Source organism: Haliaeetus albicilla, chromosome 3, assembly GCF_947461875.1.
Source record: "Haliaeetus albicilla chromosome 3, bHalAlb1.1, whole genome shotgun sequence".
NCBI classification, from domain to species: domain Eukaryota; kingdom Metazoa; phylum Chordata; class Aves; order Accipitriformes; family Accipitridae; genus Haliaeetus; species Haliaeetus albicilla.
The window spans coordinates 19,551,570-19,568,848 of NC_091485.1; the positions used below are offsets into that span (position 1 = coordinate 19,551,570).

The window sequence follows — 17,279 nt, forward strand, 5'->3', positions numbered from 1 at the left end:
ACCAGAGGGCAGCACAAGTGGAAAGGCCTAATAATCAAGTCATTAGGACAGTGCCTTACTGATAAGAGGAATCTTAACTGTATATCCTCCTGGAAGAGTTGACCATTCATGGCACACATTCATGGATGGTCTTGCAGAGCACCTTGGTTTGGAGGAGGAGATGTATTTGCTTTAGCAGTTGTTTTACTCTGACTTCTTAGACTGGGCTTTGGTACCAGAAGCTTTTCATCTTGGGTGTACACCAGTGTCTCATACATGTGTTACACCTAGTAGCAAAGGCTGTCTTGTGTAGCCTGTTTTAGTCTGAATTAGGTGTTAATTAGGTGTTTTCAGAATTCTGAGGATGTAACTGGTAGAAAATTTGATATTAACCATAGGATAACCATGAAAAATTACAGCATTAGAGACAGGAACGTGGTGCTGCATTCTCCTAGCTTTAAGAGCTGGACACTTGGCCTCCTGGAGACCAAGTAGTTTCACAGATCAATCAGCTACCAATTCCCTTTTCTTTTTGTTTTTTTGGTCCCTTGCTTTTAGAGATTTATTTCAGATCAGCTGGGTATGAGAATGTGTGAACAGCATCAGCTCTGTCTTTCAGCCAACAACCCTTGCCTGCTCGGGGTTAGACATTTTTTCAGCAGCACTTTTTCCAATGAATATTTTCACTGAATGTATTTTTTTTTGTCACTGGAAAAATAAGCACGAATATTAAACCAAATTTTAGTCTAAAGGTAGCGATCTTGAAGAATATCCTTTCATAGTTTTCTTAACAATCTTGTGGCTGTAAAGTTGTTAAAAAAGGATGTAAACAATATGTAATATCCTGCTGAAGGTAGAGGACACATGACTTCATTGTAGTTGGCTGAATCTATTCATTCTCATGCTAATGCACACATTAGCATGAACACATTAGTCCGGAGATGATAATGCTAAGAACCTACAGTAGAAATATGTGGAAAAAACTGTTTTTACATAGTTCTTGAACAGGAAAGGGTATAATAGCAAGCAATACATTCTGTTAACATTAATGACAGTGCCTTTTTAGTAAAATAAGTAAATTAAGAAATAGAGAGTGGATAACTAATTGTCTTCACCTGTCCTTCATATTTTCTGTTGTTGTGGCTTTTAACACAATTCTAGCTTAAAAATGAGAAGTCAGTAACCATTTGGTACTATGCCTGCACTCTTAAAGGCTGGGGTTTTTTGAACAGGTAGTTTCCACTTCTGAATTAAATACCTTTAAATTTTTTTTTTTAGAATAAAACTAAACATATCTTTCATGAGGCTATGTTTTCCCTCTGCTTTCCAAGACCAAGCTCAGTGCAAATTCCTCTATCACCACCCACTTTGCCCTCCAGTATTTGTTATATAAGAGGTAAAATACAAATTCTATACAAATTATCCTCTTTAAGTAGAAGAAAGGAAAGAACTGTTGGTATAAGTATGAAATAGTAACATGTAGCAGCTGTTAGAATTTTGATGTTGGAAAAACCCAGTATCTACATGTAGAAACTTGGTGGTGAAGAAGCAGTAGTAGATTTCTTCAAGTTCAAAAGCATTCTTTTTTGGCTATCAGATAATAATGAAAAATATAATCTAGAAGGACAAGGTTATGTGATGTGATGTGATTTATGATTTTCTGGGTTTTTTAAGATTCCTTTTTAATTATGTATGGTGCATGCTGTACATATCTATCTTAAGAATGAGTTAAATTTCTCAACTTTATTGTAATAAAAACTTGAAAAATTTTTTTTTTCTAATTCTGCATTAGAGATATGGTTCAAACATAAGTTGTGGACTGTCTGGGAGTCTTTTTTTTTTTTGAATGCGTATGTACAGAGCATGTATATATCACAGTCTGGGGCATTTAAAAGTGTATTGTCTAATAAAGGAAAGGAAACATAATTTTGAAAGGTATCTCACTTAAGAGTATGTGCTTTTCACAGAATTTTAGACAATGACTTTGTGAAATCTCAGTGGAATGCACATTTCAATTTTTTTTTAATTTAGAAAAAAGCAGCATACAATAATGAATGTCCTCTTTTAGTGCTGACATATTGACTGTTTTTATTGACTATGCCAAGAAATATACAAGCAGCCCTTAAAATATTAGCAATCTATAAGTTCCCAGTTGTAATGTCAATTCTTAATTTCAAGAAGAAAAGAACTCAGTTCTTGTGTAAGGCTGTCTAAGGAGTTGTTCTTAAACCTAACATATACTGATACTCTTGTCTAATGGAAATTCTGGATCATTATGTTAATAACAGTGCTCAGCATTGGGGACTTTTTTTAAGGCTTTGTACATAACTATTTGCTCTAGTGATTGTAGCATAATAGGAAAGATTTTGTATTATGATATAATTAATCCTCTTACCTGAGTAGTTTTACCTGTATGAGGTAATCATTACACTCACTTCCTAATAAATCTTGTAAAAATATTTTGTATTCTTCATTTTAAGATTTAAGTGTTCAGAGCTGATTTCTGTTCTCTATTAGTCCCAGAATATGTCAGCAGAGGTGGCTTTAGAGGTTTTTTTCTTTGTGCATATTTTTTTTAAGATACATACTACATGTAGCAGGATTAGTGAATTATGAATACATTTACAGGCAATGGTGAAAGAGAAGAACATCAGTTATCTGTGACTGTAGTTTTGCATTTGATTGAACAAATGATTGGATGCCAGAAAGATGAAATATTCTACAGCTATCATATTTTGCTACAAATAACTTACATGTCAGTCTTTTGTGAAAATTTTATGCATCTACATGTTACTTTTTTCATTGTATGTTTTTCTGACTGCTATGGCATAAAGATGTATGAAATTATTTTAACTTTGTCTTAGATGACATTCTGATCCTGTCTTAAAAGGTAGCATTTTTTTTAGCACGCTATGCATTAAACCAGAAATATGTCAAGTAATCACTTATGAATGGAGAAGTCAGTCTTATATGTTATAAGGCACTCTGTTCTTGCACCCGAGGGAAGGTGCCCTAAAGTACTTCAGCTGATTATAAAAGAGCTAAGTTTGCTTCTAATATACTAATATAATGTATATCAGTAGCTGTGGGTTTTTTATGTCTCTTCATAATTGTGTATTACTGCTATCATTGGACTCTGAACAGTAGCAGAACTTCAGAGATGAAAATCACATTTCTGAAGTTTGATTACTAGAGGCTGTTAGAAACCATGGTGAGAAATGTGGGTTAAAAAAAAGACTGAAGAGAAAAAAGTGTATATGGACTTTGCATCTAAGGTATATTTACCTATTTAAGCTTTTTGTTTAGTGTTTGTTTTAGGCAGACCCATACTTCTGAAACTAAGAAACTGAAGGGTTTCTTGGATACTAATAAAACTAACACTTTCAGCTTAGGAAATATTTCTTTTTACCAAATGTCTTCAAGGTATTTTTATATTTCTGCAGGACACTTTATACGAAAAAAATATATAAGGGAAGTTTTGTATGGAGAAGTAATCTCTGTTAATAGTCTAGTTTATGTAGTTGTGGAGAAAAAAAGTTTTTGAGATCACAGTCTCCTCAGGTCTAGAAATAGGAAGCAGTAAATTTTGAGGTAAATATAGTTCAAGAATAATTCCTCTGAAATTAATTTTGCTAATCGATTAGACAATTTCGAGAAGAGGTAACAAGCCTAAAATGCTAAAATTACATTAATTTCGACAGTGCAAACTGACCAATGCAACACAAATATCCAGAAATTTCTGTACCACCTGGTTTGCCAAGAAATTGATTTGCATAGATGTGTTGTCCGCTGATGGAATTCTGTTGACCTCAAACGGGACCTTCTACTGCGGCGGACACCAGCGTACAGCTGCCTTTGCGGGAGGAGACCTCTGTGAATGCTGGCAGGCACGCAGGGGATGGGTTCATTTGCTTTTTTGGATCATCCTTTGTTGTTCTATCAGTGACAAACTGAAGCTGATTTTATGCCCAGCAACTTGTCCTAGATGGTTTTGCATATCAGAACTCAGGCAGTGTTTCGGGTTTGTGTGGCGGGCTTTGGGCAGTGGCGGGGAGCAGGCTGCAGGGCCGGCTCCTGTGAGAAGCTGCTAGAAGCTTTGCTGGCTCCAAGTCGGACCTGCCGCTGGCCCAGGCCGAGCCCGTCAGCAACAGTGGTAGTGCCTCTGGGAGAACAGATTTAAGAAGGGGAACCTGCAGTGGTGAGGGGGCTGTGAAAGAAACACCTGTGGAGACGTCAAGGTCAGTGAAGAGGAGGGGGAGGAGGTGCACCAGGGGAGGTGAACGGACCCACGCTGGAGCAGTTCGTGAAGAACTGCAGCCCGTGGGAAGGACCCACGCTGGGGACTGTCTCCCGTGGGAGGGATTCCACGCTGGAGCAGGGGAAGAGTGTGAGGAGGAAGGAGCAGCAGAGGCAACGTGTGAGGAACTGATCCCAGCCCCCATTCCCTGTCCCCCCGCGACGCTAGTGGGGAGGAGGGAGAGAGAACCAGAAGTAAAGTAAATCCCGGGAAGGAGGGGAAGGAAGGTTTTTGAAGATTTGGTTTTGCTTCTCATTATCTTGTTTTGATATGATTGGTAGTAAATGAAATTGATTTTGTTTCTTCCCCAAGTTGAGCCTGTCTTTTGCCCGTGACCATAAGTGGTGAGTGACCCCTCCCTGTCCTTGTCTCAGCCCACAAGCATTTCTTTATATTTTCTCTTCCCCATCCCACATCCCAGCAGGGGAGGAATGAGCCAGCAGCCGCCTGGTCCTTTGTTGCCATCTGGGCTGAAACCATGGCAGGAATACATATATTTGACAAATAAAGTTGCAGTGCAGTGTAAATATGTAAATAAAGTGCAGCTGCTGTTTTCTAATCTTGTTTCTTGCTAAAAGTGTGTTCAATCATGGTGCTTTGCTCTGGCACGTGAGCTTGGTAAGGCACTAATCTCTTTAGCGAAATGTGCTAGACAAGTGGAGATAAACTTGATATGGAAATATTGACATAGTTGCAATAGAGAATAGTAAAAATGTTGCACCTAAGTTCTGGGGTTTTTAATTTATTAATTCTGAGAAATATATTGCTAGTGCTCTTGCAACTGCTTAAATAAGTGTAAGTTTTCCAGGCAATGCATAGCCAAGGTTATTAGTTTGCTGGAGGATGCTTCGCTATAAATAGAGGTTCTAAATATTTGACATGGACTTGTTAGCAAGGTACTGACATACGGCTTACAGAGGAGGGTGTCTAAAGCACATAGTTGCTGTTTTCTATCTTTGTACTGAGAAAACTGAGCGCTAGGTGGTCTACAAGAAGTGTAGCAAACTCAATTCTGAAGAAAGAAGAAAATGTGTATAATACTGCACTGAAATCAAGCAAGCTGTTTAACATAATTAAAAGTTGATTGACACAATCCCTGTAATAAACGGATAATAGTATTATCTGCTAATACTATTATTCTGCTACCAGAACGACTGAGAACATTGATCCTCCCCCTTGAAGTGGAAAAGCCTTCAGGCTTTAGATCAGCCTTGAACCACTGTTGTACCTTTTTCTATGAATGCCAAAGAACTTCTTTCCACCCCAAATTAAACTTGCAAAAAGGTTGATTTATGGATTTGTCCTGATCTCAGGAGCATCCTCTTTGCCATTCATTCCAAGAAGGCTGCTAATGGCCATCACCTGTTCTCTGCAGAGCACCCTGAGAGTAGGCACATAATAGTGGGATTGACTCCTTCTTCTCAAGTACATTCACTTTAAAGCTCTGATAATTCCTTACAGAATTCCCAGTGGGGTAGGTCCTATTTATCTGGCAGTTTTTCTTGGTTACAAGTGTAGGTGTAATTCTTGGGGTGGCGTTTAAAGGCGATGGCTATAAAGGGAGCTTAAGTAGTAAGTGACGGGAGCAGTATGAGTTTAAATTCTTACAGGCGAATGAGAAGCTGCTTTTAAGCATTCTGGATTTCACTCTGAAAAACCCTCTGTCAAGCTTTGATGGTCTTTGTAGTTCTTGACAGATTTTTTTGAAGGCTGGTGGCAGAATCATATCAGTTTAGAAGTAAAGCATAGATGTTTCTTGTCCTTCCTTCTTGCCAGACTTACCCATAAAGTTAACATATTTCTCGGCTAAGGTGCAGACATGGAGTGTAAATCCAGAGTCTTTCTATCAGGACTATTAAGGAAATCGTGCTGGTTGTTCAAAACATTGGTAAACTTGGGAAGCAAAAACTATAGCTGTTGTGTCGATTTGTTTGTTATTAGAGAGACTTCTCAGTTTTGTATTTATAACTAAAATGGGCATATGTGATGAGGATGAGGACCAATTAATGCTTAAGTTGTTAACTCATTTCCAGTATAGTCCCCATGAAATTTCATGAAGTAGTGACTGGAGAAACTTGTTTTCTTTTGGAATACACGTTTCTGGCAGGACTAAGACTAACAACTGCCTCCAAGTTGTTTTGGATATAGCTGAGAAGACTTAATTGATAGTAGTTACATTCCACGAGTAAATAAATGTAGAGGTTAATTCATCTCCTGACTCCTCTGCAGTTGGCTTATCTCATGGGAATGTTTGAATGTGGTAGGTCTTATAATATTTCAACATCTGCTGCACAGTGGAATTACAGATTACTTTGTCATGTTTTGTTGTTTTTATCTTTTTTTGTATGGAAGTCCATATATTCCTCTTTCAGCACAGAATACACATGACGTTCTTTGAAAAGATGTGCCTTTGCTGTAGCAATATTGTTGCTTGTTGTAATGGCCTGCTGACCTGGATACTTTCTGGAAAATACACTAAATTTTTAAAATAGAAAAGGAAATATTAGACAAAGTTAGCAGAGTAGTTCCATTCTTTACAAAAACTTCTGTAACACCAGTTGCAAGTTGCTGTGAAGCCCTTTTTCATTTGTAGTTCACAATCTTTTCACTGGAAGAAATTTGTATGACCAAACAAATGGGTGATAGTAAAATTTGAAGACATCTGTAACGATTTAAAAACATTGCTATTTTAAGGGTAACCTGATTTTAAGCGTGCTGTAATTTGGAATCTGAATATACTTTATAATTTTTCTTCATTATTTACCAATAATTCTTAGTTGTAATATAACGAACTTGTATGTAGCTTCTTAAAGAGAGCCCATAAATGTTGATTTAGCCTTCCTTATATATTTTTGTGGGGAATGGTTTAATGAGTTTATGGATGAGGAGAGTAAAAAGTTCAGGTAACAACTAACTTGTCCATCATTCTGGACAAAGTCTTTGTAGCTTGGATGCATCTTTTGCTAAACTTAAAATATATATTACTGTGAAAATACTTCAGAAGTGTATTTAATTTTATTATTTATTTTAAGCATAAACTTGAATACTTGTGTAGAAATGGTTTAAGTGAGTGAAAAGTTGGTAAGGTAAACAGTAAACTCAAATGCGAAATGCGTTGTGCTATTGAATTTGATTATCCCAGGCTGATTAAGCAATATGTTCCTTTTTCTTTTCTCTCATTGCAGCCTGTGCTTTCCGTTACAATGGGCTCTCTTTTGTCTACCTCATCTACCTCCTGCTCATTCCTCTGTTTTCAGAACCCACAAAAACAACAATGCAAGGTAAGATGTTCATTGCTTCATTCTTCAGAACATGTGGTGGATACAATACATACAAAAGCCTTTGTGTAGTAGAAGCTGAAGTCCTGAGCATTTTCCCCTCATTAAGTGAGCTAACTTATGATACATACTGTAAATTCCCTGACACTGTAGGTTCACTACAGGCTGGCTTTGTTGCTGAAGGACTTCCATCCATGATGCTATTCTTGCCCCAAGTTTGCAGCAGGGCTAACTGATAATGATACTGGGGGATCCTTTTTATGGCATTATTTCACCTGGAATACTGACATGGTCTGTGTGAAAAATGAGCTTTCAGAACATCTCCCCCCCAGGCCATGCTATCACAGACTGTGCCCAAGGTCTGGGTTTGTAGTGACTTGAGAATTAAATTTGGTCTCAGATTTTTCACCCAGTAAGTACCAGTATTTTAGGCACTTATTTAAACATCACTCTCATCCTGACTTTAAACAACTGCCTTAGTAAAAATAACTAAAAAGGCTAACTGGTAGAGATGGCAAATAAATATCTACATCAGGCATTCAAGCATTTGTGTACCACATACCAATCAAACTTTTACAATTTAAAATATGAAAACAATTGTGCAGACCTATGAAGACAGAATCCATTTCAGCAGTATTACATTCTTGCTGTATGTTGTCTGTGTAGAGGAATGGATTCTTGAAAGTCAACAGAAATGGCTGTATAACAATATCAAAACTTAAGGGTTTGTGATCTGTTGGTGGAATTTGCAATGAGGATGCAATCACAGATCATTATCTAGTGGTGTGCTTTGTCACCTAGTAGCACGTTGCACGAGATTGCCGATGACTGCATTTCAAAGCACCTGCTGCTTGAATCATTGTTGTTCCTGCTTACCTGATTCTCCTTCAGACCAGTATAAAAAATAATATCACACAGTGCTAAAGTCAAACGGACTCATCTCTCATCTTTTCTGCTGGAAATAATGTGAAGAGTATTCTTTCAAAAGTAAGCTGGTTCCATGATGCCACTAGCAAAAAGGAGGCCTTTAAAGAGGTCCTGAAGTAATACTGATTTATCTGATACTGACTTTGGCATAATTTTTCTACTCACAAATCCATTCTTGTGGCTGATGGAAATTCGGACTATTTTAATCAACATAGTTCCCTAAAGAAAAGAATTGGAAAATCTACTAAGTATAGTGACATCTGAGTTTACAGGGCCTCTATGAAGTTCTTATCCAAAGATTTTGGCACTTTACGTGGCTTCCTCGGCAACCTTAATCTTGACTTTGTTCTGCCAGGGTAGTTCCTTAGCGGTTTGGATTTACCCCTCACTTTCGCATATTTTTGTGATTCCTTAGAAGAGCTTGTAGATATTCCAGGTTCTTCTTCAATCCCATGTCTGTCTTCTAAACACTGTTCAACAGAAACTGATGTTCTTTCTTACCTGAAGAACTCACTGTGATTTGGCTGAGCAACAGGTTGACACAAAACATGTAGTTTTCAGTGCGTTAGCTGAAGAATGACATATTTTCAAATGGTTTATAGACAGGTCTCCTTCTAAACATCTGTTTCTGTGTCCTGCCTATAGTTATGGCTATTGGTCTATTTCCCCTGAGAAAAGAAATGTATAATACTTTTATTGAATTCTCTGAGAAGGGTTCTTGGAGAGTCTTAGGTTCTCGTTTAGAGCGACCCCTCAAGCTGTCATCCTTTTTACTCTTTACGGAGAAGACGAAGAGAGGAAGCAGGAGTTTCAGAATTGTCTGATAAACTATTTATTATTTCATGGCACATAGTGACAGTACCAATCAGTTTTTACAAGTGGAAGTACAACTTCTGTTGTACCAGTTTTTACTAGTGTTTTCCATTAATAATTAGTTTGAGGGGAGCAGGAGACAAAACTAAAGAAAACGCTCTTTTTTCATCTGTTTGTGCATATCATTTCTGTTGATGCAGATTTTTAGCCAGTCTGTGTATAGGGGAAGCTGTATAAGGAAGAGAACTTCTTCCTCCAGGTTCTAGCAGGGAGAAGCAAGGCAGACTTTGACTTGTGTTGTGGAAAGCGTATCCTGACCTACCCTAATTACGATGGCTCACTGTTTCACTTTTATTTTAGCTAGGGTAGATGCTGATCCTTTTTTAAAATCTTTGAAGGACTTACCAAAATTATATCCTGCCACAGTGCATTTCACAGTCTAGGTTCATTTAAAAGATAATCTGCATTGAATTAATCCCTTTTGCATTCTTTTTTGGTTTTACTTTATAATTATTTTGTGTGATTATATTAGTTTCAATTGACAGAGATACCCATGGTGCTACACAGTCTTGACACCTAAGCTAAAGGAAAAGAAGTGCCCTTGTGACTGACTACCCAGTCACAAGGCTAGTATTATTGCTAAATGTTACTCATAAATGGGATATGAGTTATAAATAGATCAAAGTCATATTTCCAAAAATTGCTTAGAGTGGAATAGATTTGAATTTTACCAAATTTGGAGTCTTTGTGAATTGCAATTGAAGTAAGTATCTTGACAGAGCTATGAAACAGGGCAAGGAATCAGGTGAGAATTAGGGTGCTTTTTGATTTGGTCTGTTAACTATAGAGTTCAACACTCTCACCCCTTGGTGAAGAAGCCATCTTCATGAAGTATTACAGTACAGAATTGGAAAAGGTCTGATTAGCATTGGTATTTCATGCCTTAATTCCTACATTTATACCCTGTCTCTCCACACTCTTCTACTTCCCCACACCATTTTTCACCCAGTTTCTACCACTCGATGTAAGAACACGTTGTCTTTTGGCAGGGACCCATACCAATTGGGTGGGCTTAGTTTATGTTGACTTGTGAAAGTATCCAGTGGAGCCAGCAAAACCAGGGCTGAAAAATAAATAAAGTAAGCATAAAAAGTAGGAAATCCCACTCTAGGTAAGGCTGTCAGTCATTTTTACAGGGGAAGATTACCAGGACAGTGTGAGAATGGAACATCAGTAAATGCCCAGATGTGAGTTAAAGTTTCCCTTAAAAGTGCTGAAGGTGGCAGTTGAGAGAGAAGCACTCATTGGGGAATTTGGGTGCAGCTTCCCAAATAATATGCAATTACTGTGTTGGTTTTGTGTGTTTTACTTTTGCTGCCCCTTCTGTGCCAGGAGAAGTGATTGACAGAATAAACAGAGACATTTTCTAGATGCCAAGAGCGACAGTGGAGAGACATCCTAATTCTCTCCTTTTAGAGTCTAAAAAAGTCTATTTCATTAGAACTAATTCCCGTGTGATTTGATAGATGCTAAATCATCTAGTTTGCATCACTGATGGCAGCAGTCTTTCTTAGAGGAAAATGCTTTCTTAGGACTTTGGATAGTTTCCCTATATTGTGTGTTGTACTACGTTAACACTTCTGAATTTCATGTTAGGGTTTGTTAATGAGAATTAATTTCTTACATAAATTCAGTATTTCTGAGTGTAACCATTTTGATCCTCTATCCCTGTCACCTTTTTAAATTGTGTACCTGTGTGTGTAAGTGTATCTTTCTTGAAAGCATTGAGGGAATTTTTTTTCATGTCCAGAAGATAGAAAAGAAAGGAGAAATCTCTAACTATTTTAGCTAAAAACAGCCAAATCACCAGTAAATCAAAGAGTGAAAGTTAAATAAAACAATATTAAAAAAAACCCCACCAACCAGCAAAATGCACTAAGTGGCTATATATTTTAGTTTTCTTTTCTTTTTTTCCTTTCATTTCTGTCACTTAAATAGTATTTTTGAGTCTTCTCTTTCTGTTTTGTTCAAATAGTTTTTTCCTGAAGCCTTTGCTTCTGTTGATTAAGTCTTTTCATTCTTTTGAGCTTTCTGCTGTCCTTCCACTAAGCTTTTCCTTCCTCATCTCCTTCTGGCTTACTCAGCTCCCCAGTCACAATCTCTGACCAACATTCCTATGTCTTGTACTTTCACCTATTTTCCCAGTTTATCACCTTGCAGTTTTTGAACTGCAAAGTTCAAATCGCCTTTCCAATTATTGAACTTATGCAACTTCACTCCACCAAGTTTAGGGTTTTTCCAGGCTATAGAATTAGAAATTAGTCTGGAATGGATGATGTCAGTCTAGATTAACTTTAATTTTGACAGAAATGTAAAAGGTTAGAAACACTGGGGAAAAAAAAATTATACGCGCTGAAATATGGTGTTCAGATGGTGTTTAAAGCTTAATGAGTAAAGTTCCCCCCCGCTTAAATATTTAATCTTCATTAAAAATGTAATTACTAAGATAAAGTAATATTAATCCTTAATCATGGATATAAGGCACAGTCTCCTGTCTCCACATATGTTCAGTATATTCGTTTTAAGATAATACCTGCCAGGTGAAAATACCAACCTCTTCCAAGTTACAGGAGACATCTCCTTCAGTTACAGCTGAAACATTATTTAAGATTTAGCTGAATGTATTGTTTGCAGACATACTGCTTAAATCTCCATTAAGCTGGCTGAATAAGGGAAAATATATTCATGAGCATTTATGTGCAGCTGAAAATGTATTTGGTTAACGCTCTTGTTCAGCTCTGTTATTTATAATCCTTGAAATCAGTGATTACAAAGCTGATTAAACAGCAAAATGTGTTACTCTGCATGAAACAACTATGAAAAAAAGTTTCATTGTAAATAGCATCTCTTGTCTACAGGAGTAATTGAAAACTTGGCCAATTTTTCAAGAGTTGCTGGTGGGAACTGCTTTTGTGGCAGATACCTCTTTGCACATGTTGTAAAGCCATGTGATTTCAGCAGTGAATTTCTATATGAATTATCTGTAAGATCAGCAACTGACTAGTTACCTAGTTCTCTGGAGATGACAAATAGGGAATAAACTGTGCAATAGCCTAGTTTCTAACCTCTTTGATTATGAGATAATTATATTAGTGATCTTTTTTTCTTTGTGTCTAAAGTCTACTGAATTATGTCCTTGTCCTTAACAAAGTCTTGTACATGCTGTTGTGTCAGAAATAACAAAGCGTGACTATATGCATTCACCGTCTTGGGTCAGTAGCTCATTTTGCACTACTAAATAACTGGTTTATGTGGCTTTATTTTCTGTTACAGAGGTGAGTTTGCATTTAGGTAGTTAACTTTCCTTTATTTCATTTCATAATTTCTGATTAATAAGACACTGTAGCCTGTCACCATATAAATAAATAAAAAAGGGGGGGGGAGGGGAATCATTTAATTTCACAGATGGACTGCATTTTGCTGACTCTGCTTATATTAATGGCAAAAAGAATGGGGTTGCTTCTGAATTAAGATACTGCTCAGCATGACAAAACTTCTCTCTCTTCTGTATTGGAAAAACTTAGTTTAGCATAGCAGTCAGATCAGTAAAAATGATGTGTTAAAAATATGTAGATTGATAAATTGATGAACAATACCCAAATCATTATAATTGTTAATTGAACATTATTCTGAGTATTTCTGAAACCATGGTAAAGAAATGAAATAGTGGAGTTTGTTTTGCAGGTATGAAAGGGCTTGGGATTTGGAATAATCTGCACAGAATTGCCAGATGCAGAAGGATTGCGGTGACAAGTTTGGATGACCAAATATAGCTGAAGAGGTTTTGGGGAGTATTGATCCAAATGAATGAATATGGCAAAATTTTTTATACAAACGTTATTTTGATTTCCCTATGTGAACAATGCCCCTATGGGTATGCATCAGTTCTGTAATGCATCTGTATTATTAGTAGTGTTTTTATGCTCAGCTGCACTAGTTTTTTGGAGTTTCACACAGACTAACTTTAGACATCTGACTTCAGACATCTAACTTAAATGTTCAAGTCATGATCTGGGTCATGTATTTGGTGAATAGGAACAGGCTCCTCACGATGGCGCTCTGGGTTGGCCATTTGAGCCTCCAGGGAGTCCAAAAATCTTAAATTAGATGCTTAATTTTATACCTGATCTACATTGCATGGTATTAAGACTTAGGAAAAAAATAAGGAGCTTAAGTGAATATTGTCAAGTGATACTCATGAAAGAGAAAACAGATTGTTAACCTCTTAATTGTAAATTCTTGCACTGAAATCTTCACGGCTGAGTGGTTTGTAGTTAAAAAAAAAAAAAGTACTTTTTATATTAGTGGATGTTCTACTCTGAAACAGCTTCAGATTTTAGCTTTTCAAGATTTTCTGAACACTGCTTGCAAATGAGCTGCTGCCCAAAGTATATATACAGTGATCACTTGAAAACTTTAAAAAAACCCAGACAAAACCAAACCACTGATTTTGAACTATATGTTTAAAAAAAGGTTTAACAAAATTCCTCTCCCTCATTAGTCCTGTTAAAACCATGTCCTACTGATGGCAAGTGTCATACTTAAAACTGTAATACAGGACCACAAAGAATGAAACCTTTAAAGAATGTAACTTAATGTATTCACTAATAGATACATTGGAGTAGTCTTTAATGTCTGCTACTATGGAATGGTGATGTTTCCAACCTTACATGGCTTTCTCTGCATCAAAAATTTGAAAAAGTTCCTTAAACTTTTTGGTTTTTTCCTTTTAAGCTAGTTCTAATAATTTTCACAGCAGCATTATTAATAGGATTTCATGGAAAAGACAAATATTGTAGCTAATTTTGGTGCTTTCAAGCATCCTGGTTTTCTTAAATTATATGCATTAAAAAATGAGTTTGTAGGTTGGAAATATAGACTCTGATTTTGAAAAGACTTGCTTGCATGGTTTGTTGCCTGCTTTGAGCAGAAATTCAATCAAATGTGCTTCTTAAGTCTTACAAGTCTGTTACTGCTTCAGTGTAAGGAGACGTTTTTAGTTCAAGCAGTTGGAGTTCATGACTGTTTTTAGTTCGAGCTCGTAACAATTATATCATCTACTATTAGGATATTGTTTTGGTGGCATTGTAGTTGGACTGCTCCAGATAGGGGATAACAGCCCACCTAGTTTCACCATTTGAAAGTGCAGCCAAAATAGAGGTACCCATTTTGTGCATCTGAGGTGTATGGTTGAAATCCCATTCACGCCTGCAAGGGGTAAAAGCTATACCTGTTTACTGGATTTTTCACTAGTATTTGACAAGTTGTGCGCTGCTCTTTGTTCTTCAGAACAGTTTTCTGTTGTGTCTGCCAGAATGCACATTTACAGGCCATAGACCTAGTCATGTTCTAATCTCGTTATGAATTAAAATGTATTAATTGGCTACACTGGGAGGGATATGTTTTAAAACATGTTTAAAAAACAAACCGTATTTCAGTGAAAAATCTTGATGGTTTTGGGTGGTGCAACTTGAATTTTGACCTTTTTCTCTTTAGATTTACTGTATGTTTATATGCTTTTGAGAAGGGTTTCATCCACATTTTGCATGTGTAACCACAAAGATGATTTGTTCCATTTTTTGAAAATGATTTATTACCTGTTATCCTTAAGTGCTCAATAGAAAGTACTCTGGGCAATAATAGAGATGCTGATTAAAGGAGGTGGGAGAACTCTTTTAAGATGTCTTTGGAACTACTGAGTTTCTTTGTACAAGCCCAAAGCATTAGTATGAAGATTTATTTATAACTCAGAAAATGCTTTTCAGCAATTAAAAATGGGATTTTGACTGGATTGGGCATGTGTTTTCCTATGGAGGCATGCCAGGCTGCTACATAAACACCCTTTGGCTCCAAATACTGCATCTCAGCTAGGTTTCTTCACTTGCAACATTGTAAGTATTCTCCTGGGAGTAAAGAATGGAGCGTGTTACTTGTAATCAGTGGTCCAAATCCTGAAGTACTCATTCATGGAAGTTTTAGCAATGGATGAGTGAAAAGGAAGCGATACCTTTACATTAACCAACCTCAGAAGTCCTCTTGCATCTTATGAGCCAGAAAAAAATTCTGTTAATGATACGGAGTGCTTTCTCACTATTTATTATCAAAACATTTTCTTAAGAAATGAATTAAAAATCTCTCCAACTAAGTGAACATGTACTCACAAGAAGCATTGCACTGACAGCGCTGGGTACAGAAATCTTGTATCTGTCTTAGGTTGTTGCATATGATAAATAATACCTGTGCCTTTCTCACTGCCTTGTAATACTGTTCCCAAACGGCATATTCCACTCTGAGAAGGTAGACTCCAGTTCCTGGGCTGTTTTATTTTTTTGGCTTCCACAGAAGAAATTGTAAGCAGGGACTCCCATTAAGTGATTGATGTGTCACCCATTTTCATTATCCTTTATTATATGAGTGCTGGCAATGTTTTTGGACCTGGGTATGGCAGAAACTCAGCAGCATGCTGATTGAAGCCTTGCAAACAAAGCAAAGCCAGCAGAGTTGGGGCAATGAATGTAGAAGCCAGGAGGGGAAGATAAATAGAAATTTATTTTAACTTGCAATTAAATAATTGATATGGGCTTGTTTATTGGGTTATCAATGACCGTGGGTCTTTGGAAAGATTCAAATGAAAAGAGGGATAGTGTTCTCAGGGCAAGAGTTCTTCAGAGGGCTTTGAAATAAGGTGCTTGCAATTAGACTGGTGTGATTTTTTGGGGGGTGGGGTGGGTGGTGGATGGTGATGGAAATACTAAATTAAATGGAAAAAAAGCCATATTAAAGGGGGTTGACACTATCACAAGTTTAAATTCAGTAAACTTTTTTCATTGTAAAACTGAGCACACTTATAGCTGCATTAGTTTTTGTATTATTTATTTTAAAGCAATATTTGTCCTTAGATATTGAATACCTTTTGTTTTAGGGGAAGAAAAAAATCAGTTTAGGTTGGAAGGGATTTATTTATTTATTTTAGTGTTTGAAGTTGATCCCAAGCTTAACCCGTGTCCTGGGGATAGTCAGCTTCAGACTGAATATGTGATTGTTTAATTAATATTGTTTAATTTAACTCTAACAGTGAATAAAGACCTAGAGCCAAAACAAAGCTGCCTTTTCACCCCAAGGTATAGGTAAATGCAAATTTATTTCATGGAGAAGTAATTCAGAGACACAGATAACACCTTTCAAAAATTTTTGTTCTTGGCAGTAACTTTGAAAACATTCTTTTTTTTTTTTCCCCCCAATGCATTAAGCTACATGAAATGCCTAAATAATACCAATTTTACTTTCTACAGCTTGTGAAGGTTACTTTTCTAGCCTGTCTTTTGTGTTCTTCTATGTTAAAATCATTGAAAATTAGTCCATTTTCTTCCTTTCCAGGAAGTATGTGCAAAATAAAACTTGTTCTATTTGGAAGGTGAAAGTGCAGAAATGGGAATCTAATCTAGAAACAACATGGTAGATTATGAGAGTTTGCTATAAGCTAGCAGTCCTCCCAGCTAACACCACTAAAGCGTAAGGAGAAATTTCTGCCATGAAAGAGCGAGACAAGGGCAGAAAGTGTGCTTTAGACCCAGCTGTGAAGTTGAACACTGACAAGAGTGCTGTCCTGAGCATGCACACTTTCTCAAATTCGGGATCTGATCTAGGCTTACTGTGGTTGCAAAAGGATTTTAAACTCGGAATGACCTTGTGGCATGTTTTTGAATTGAATTAAATAATGAAATTATGAAAATGAATTTTACAAAATCATATAAAAATAGCAGCATCTTAGGCTGTAGAATATGATTGAGTATATGTCATGTAGTCCTGCAATCCTAATAGTGATCAGTCAGCCTACACATTTTGATAGAAAGAGGATGGTGCTGAGTATGCCAGGAAAAGCCAAACTTTAAGAATTTGTTCTCTCCTCTTTGTCCTGCAGCATG

General features: G+C 36.7%; 1 protein-coding gene across 13 annotated transcripts in view; it reads left to right on the forward strand.

The window, feature by feature from the left end:
• Positions 1-17,279, forward strand: part of PIEZO2 (piezo type mechanosensitive ion channel component 2) — a 313,412-nt gene that overhangs the window by 50,203 nt on the left and 245,930 nt on the right. For all 13 annotated transcript variants that reach the window (XM_069778971.1, XM_069778960.1, XM_069778966.1 and 10 more), the window contains exon 2: positions 7,462-7,557. In XM_069778971.1, the coding sequence (XP_069635072.1) occupies positions 7,462-7,557 (96 nt within the window). The remainder of the gene's footprint in view (positions 1-7,461; positions 7,558-17,279) is intronic.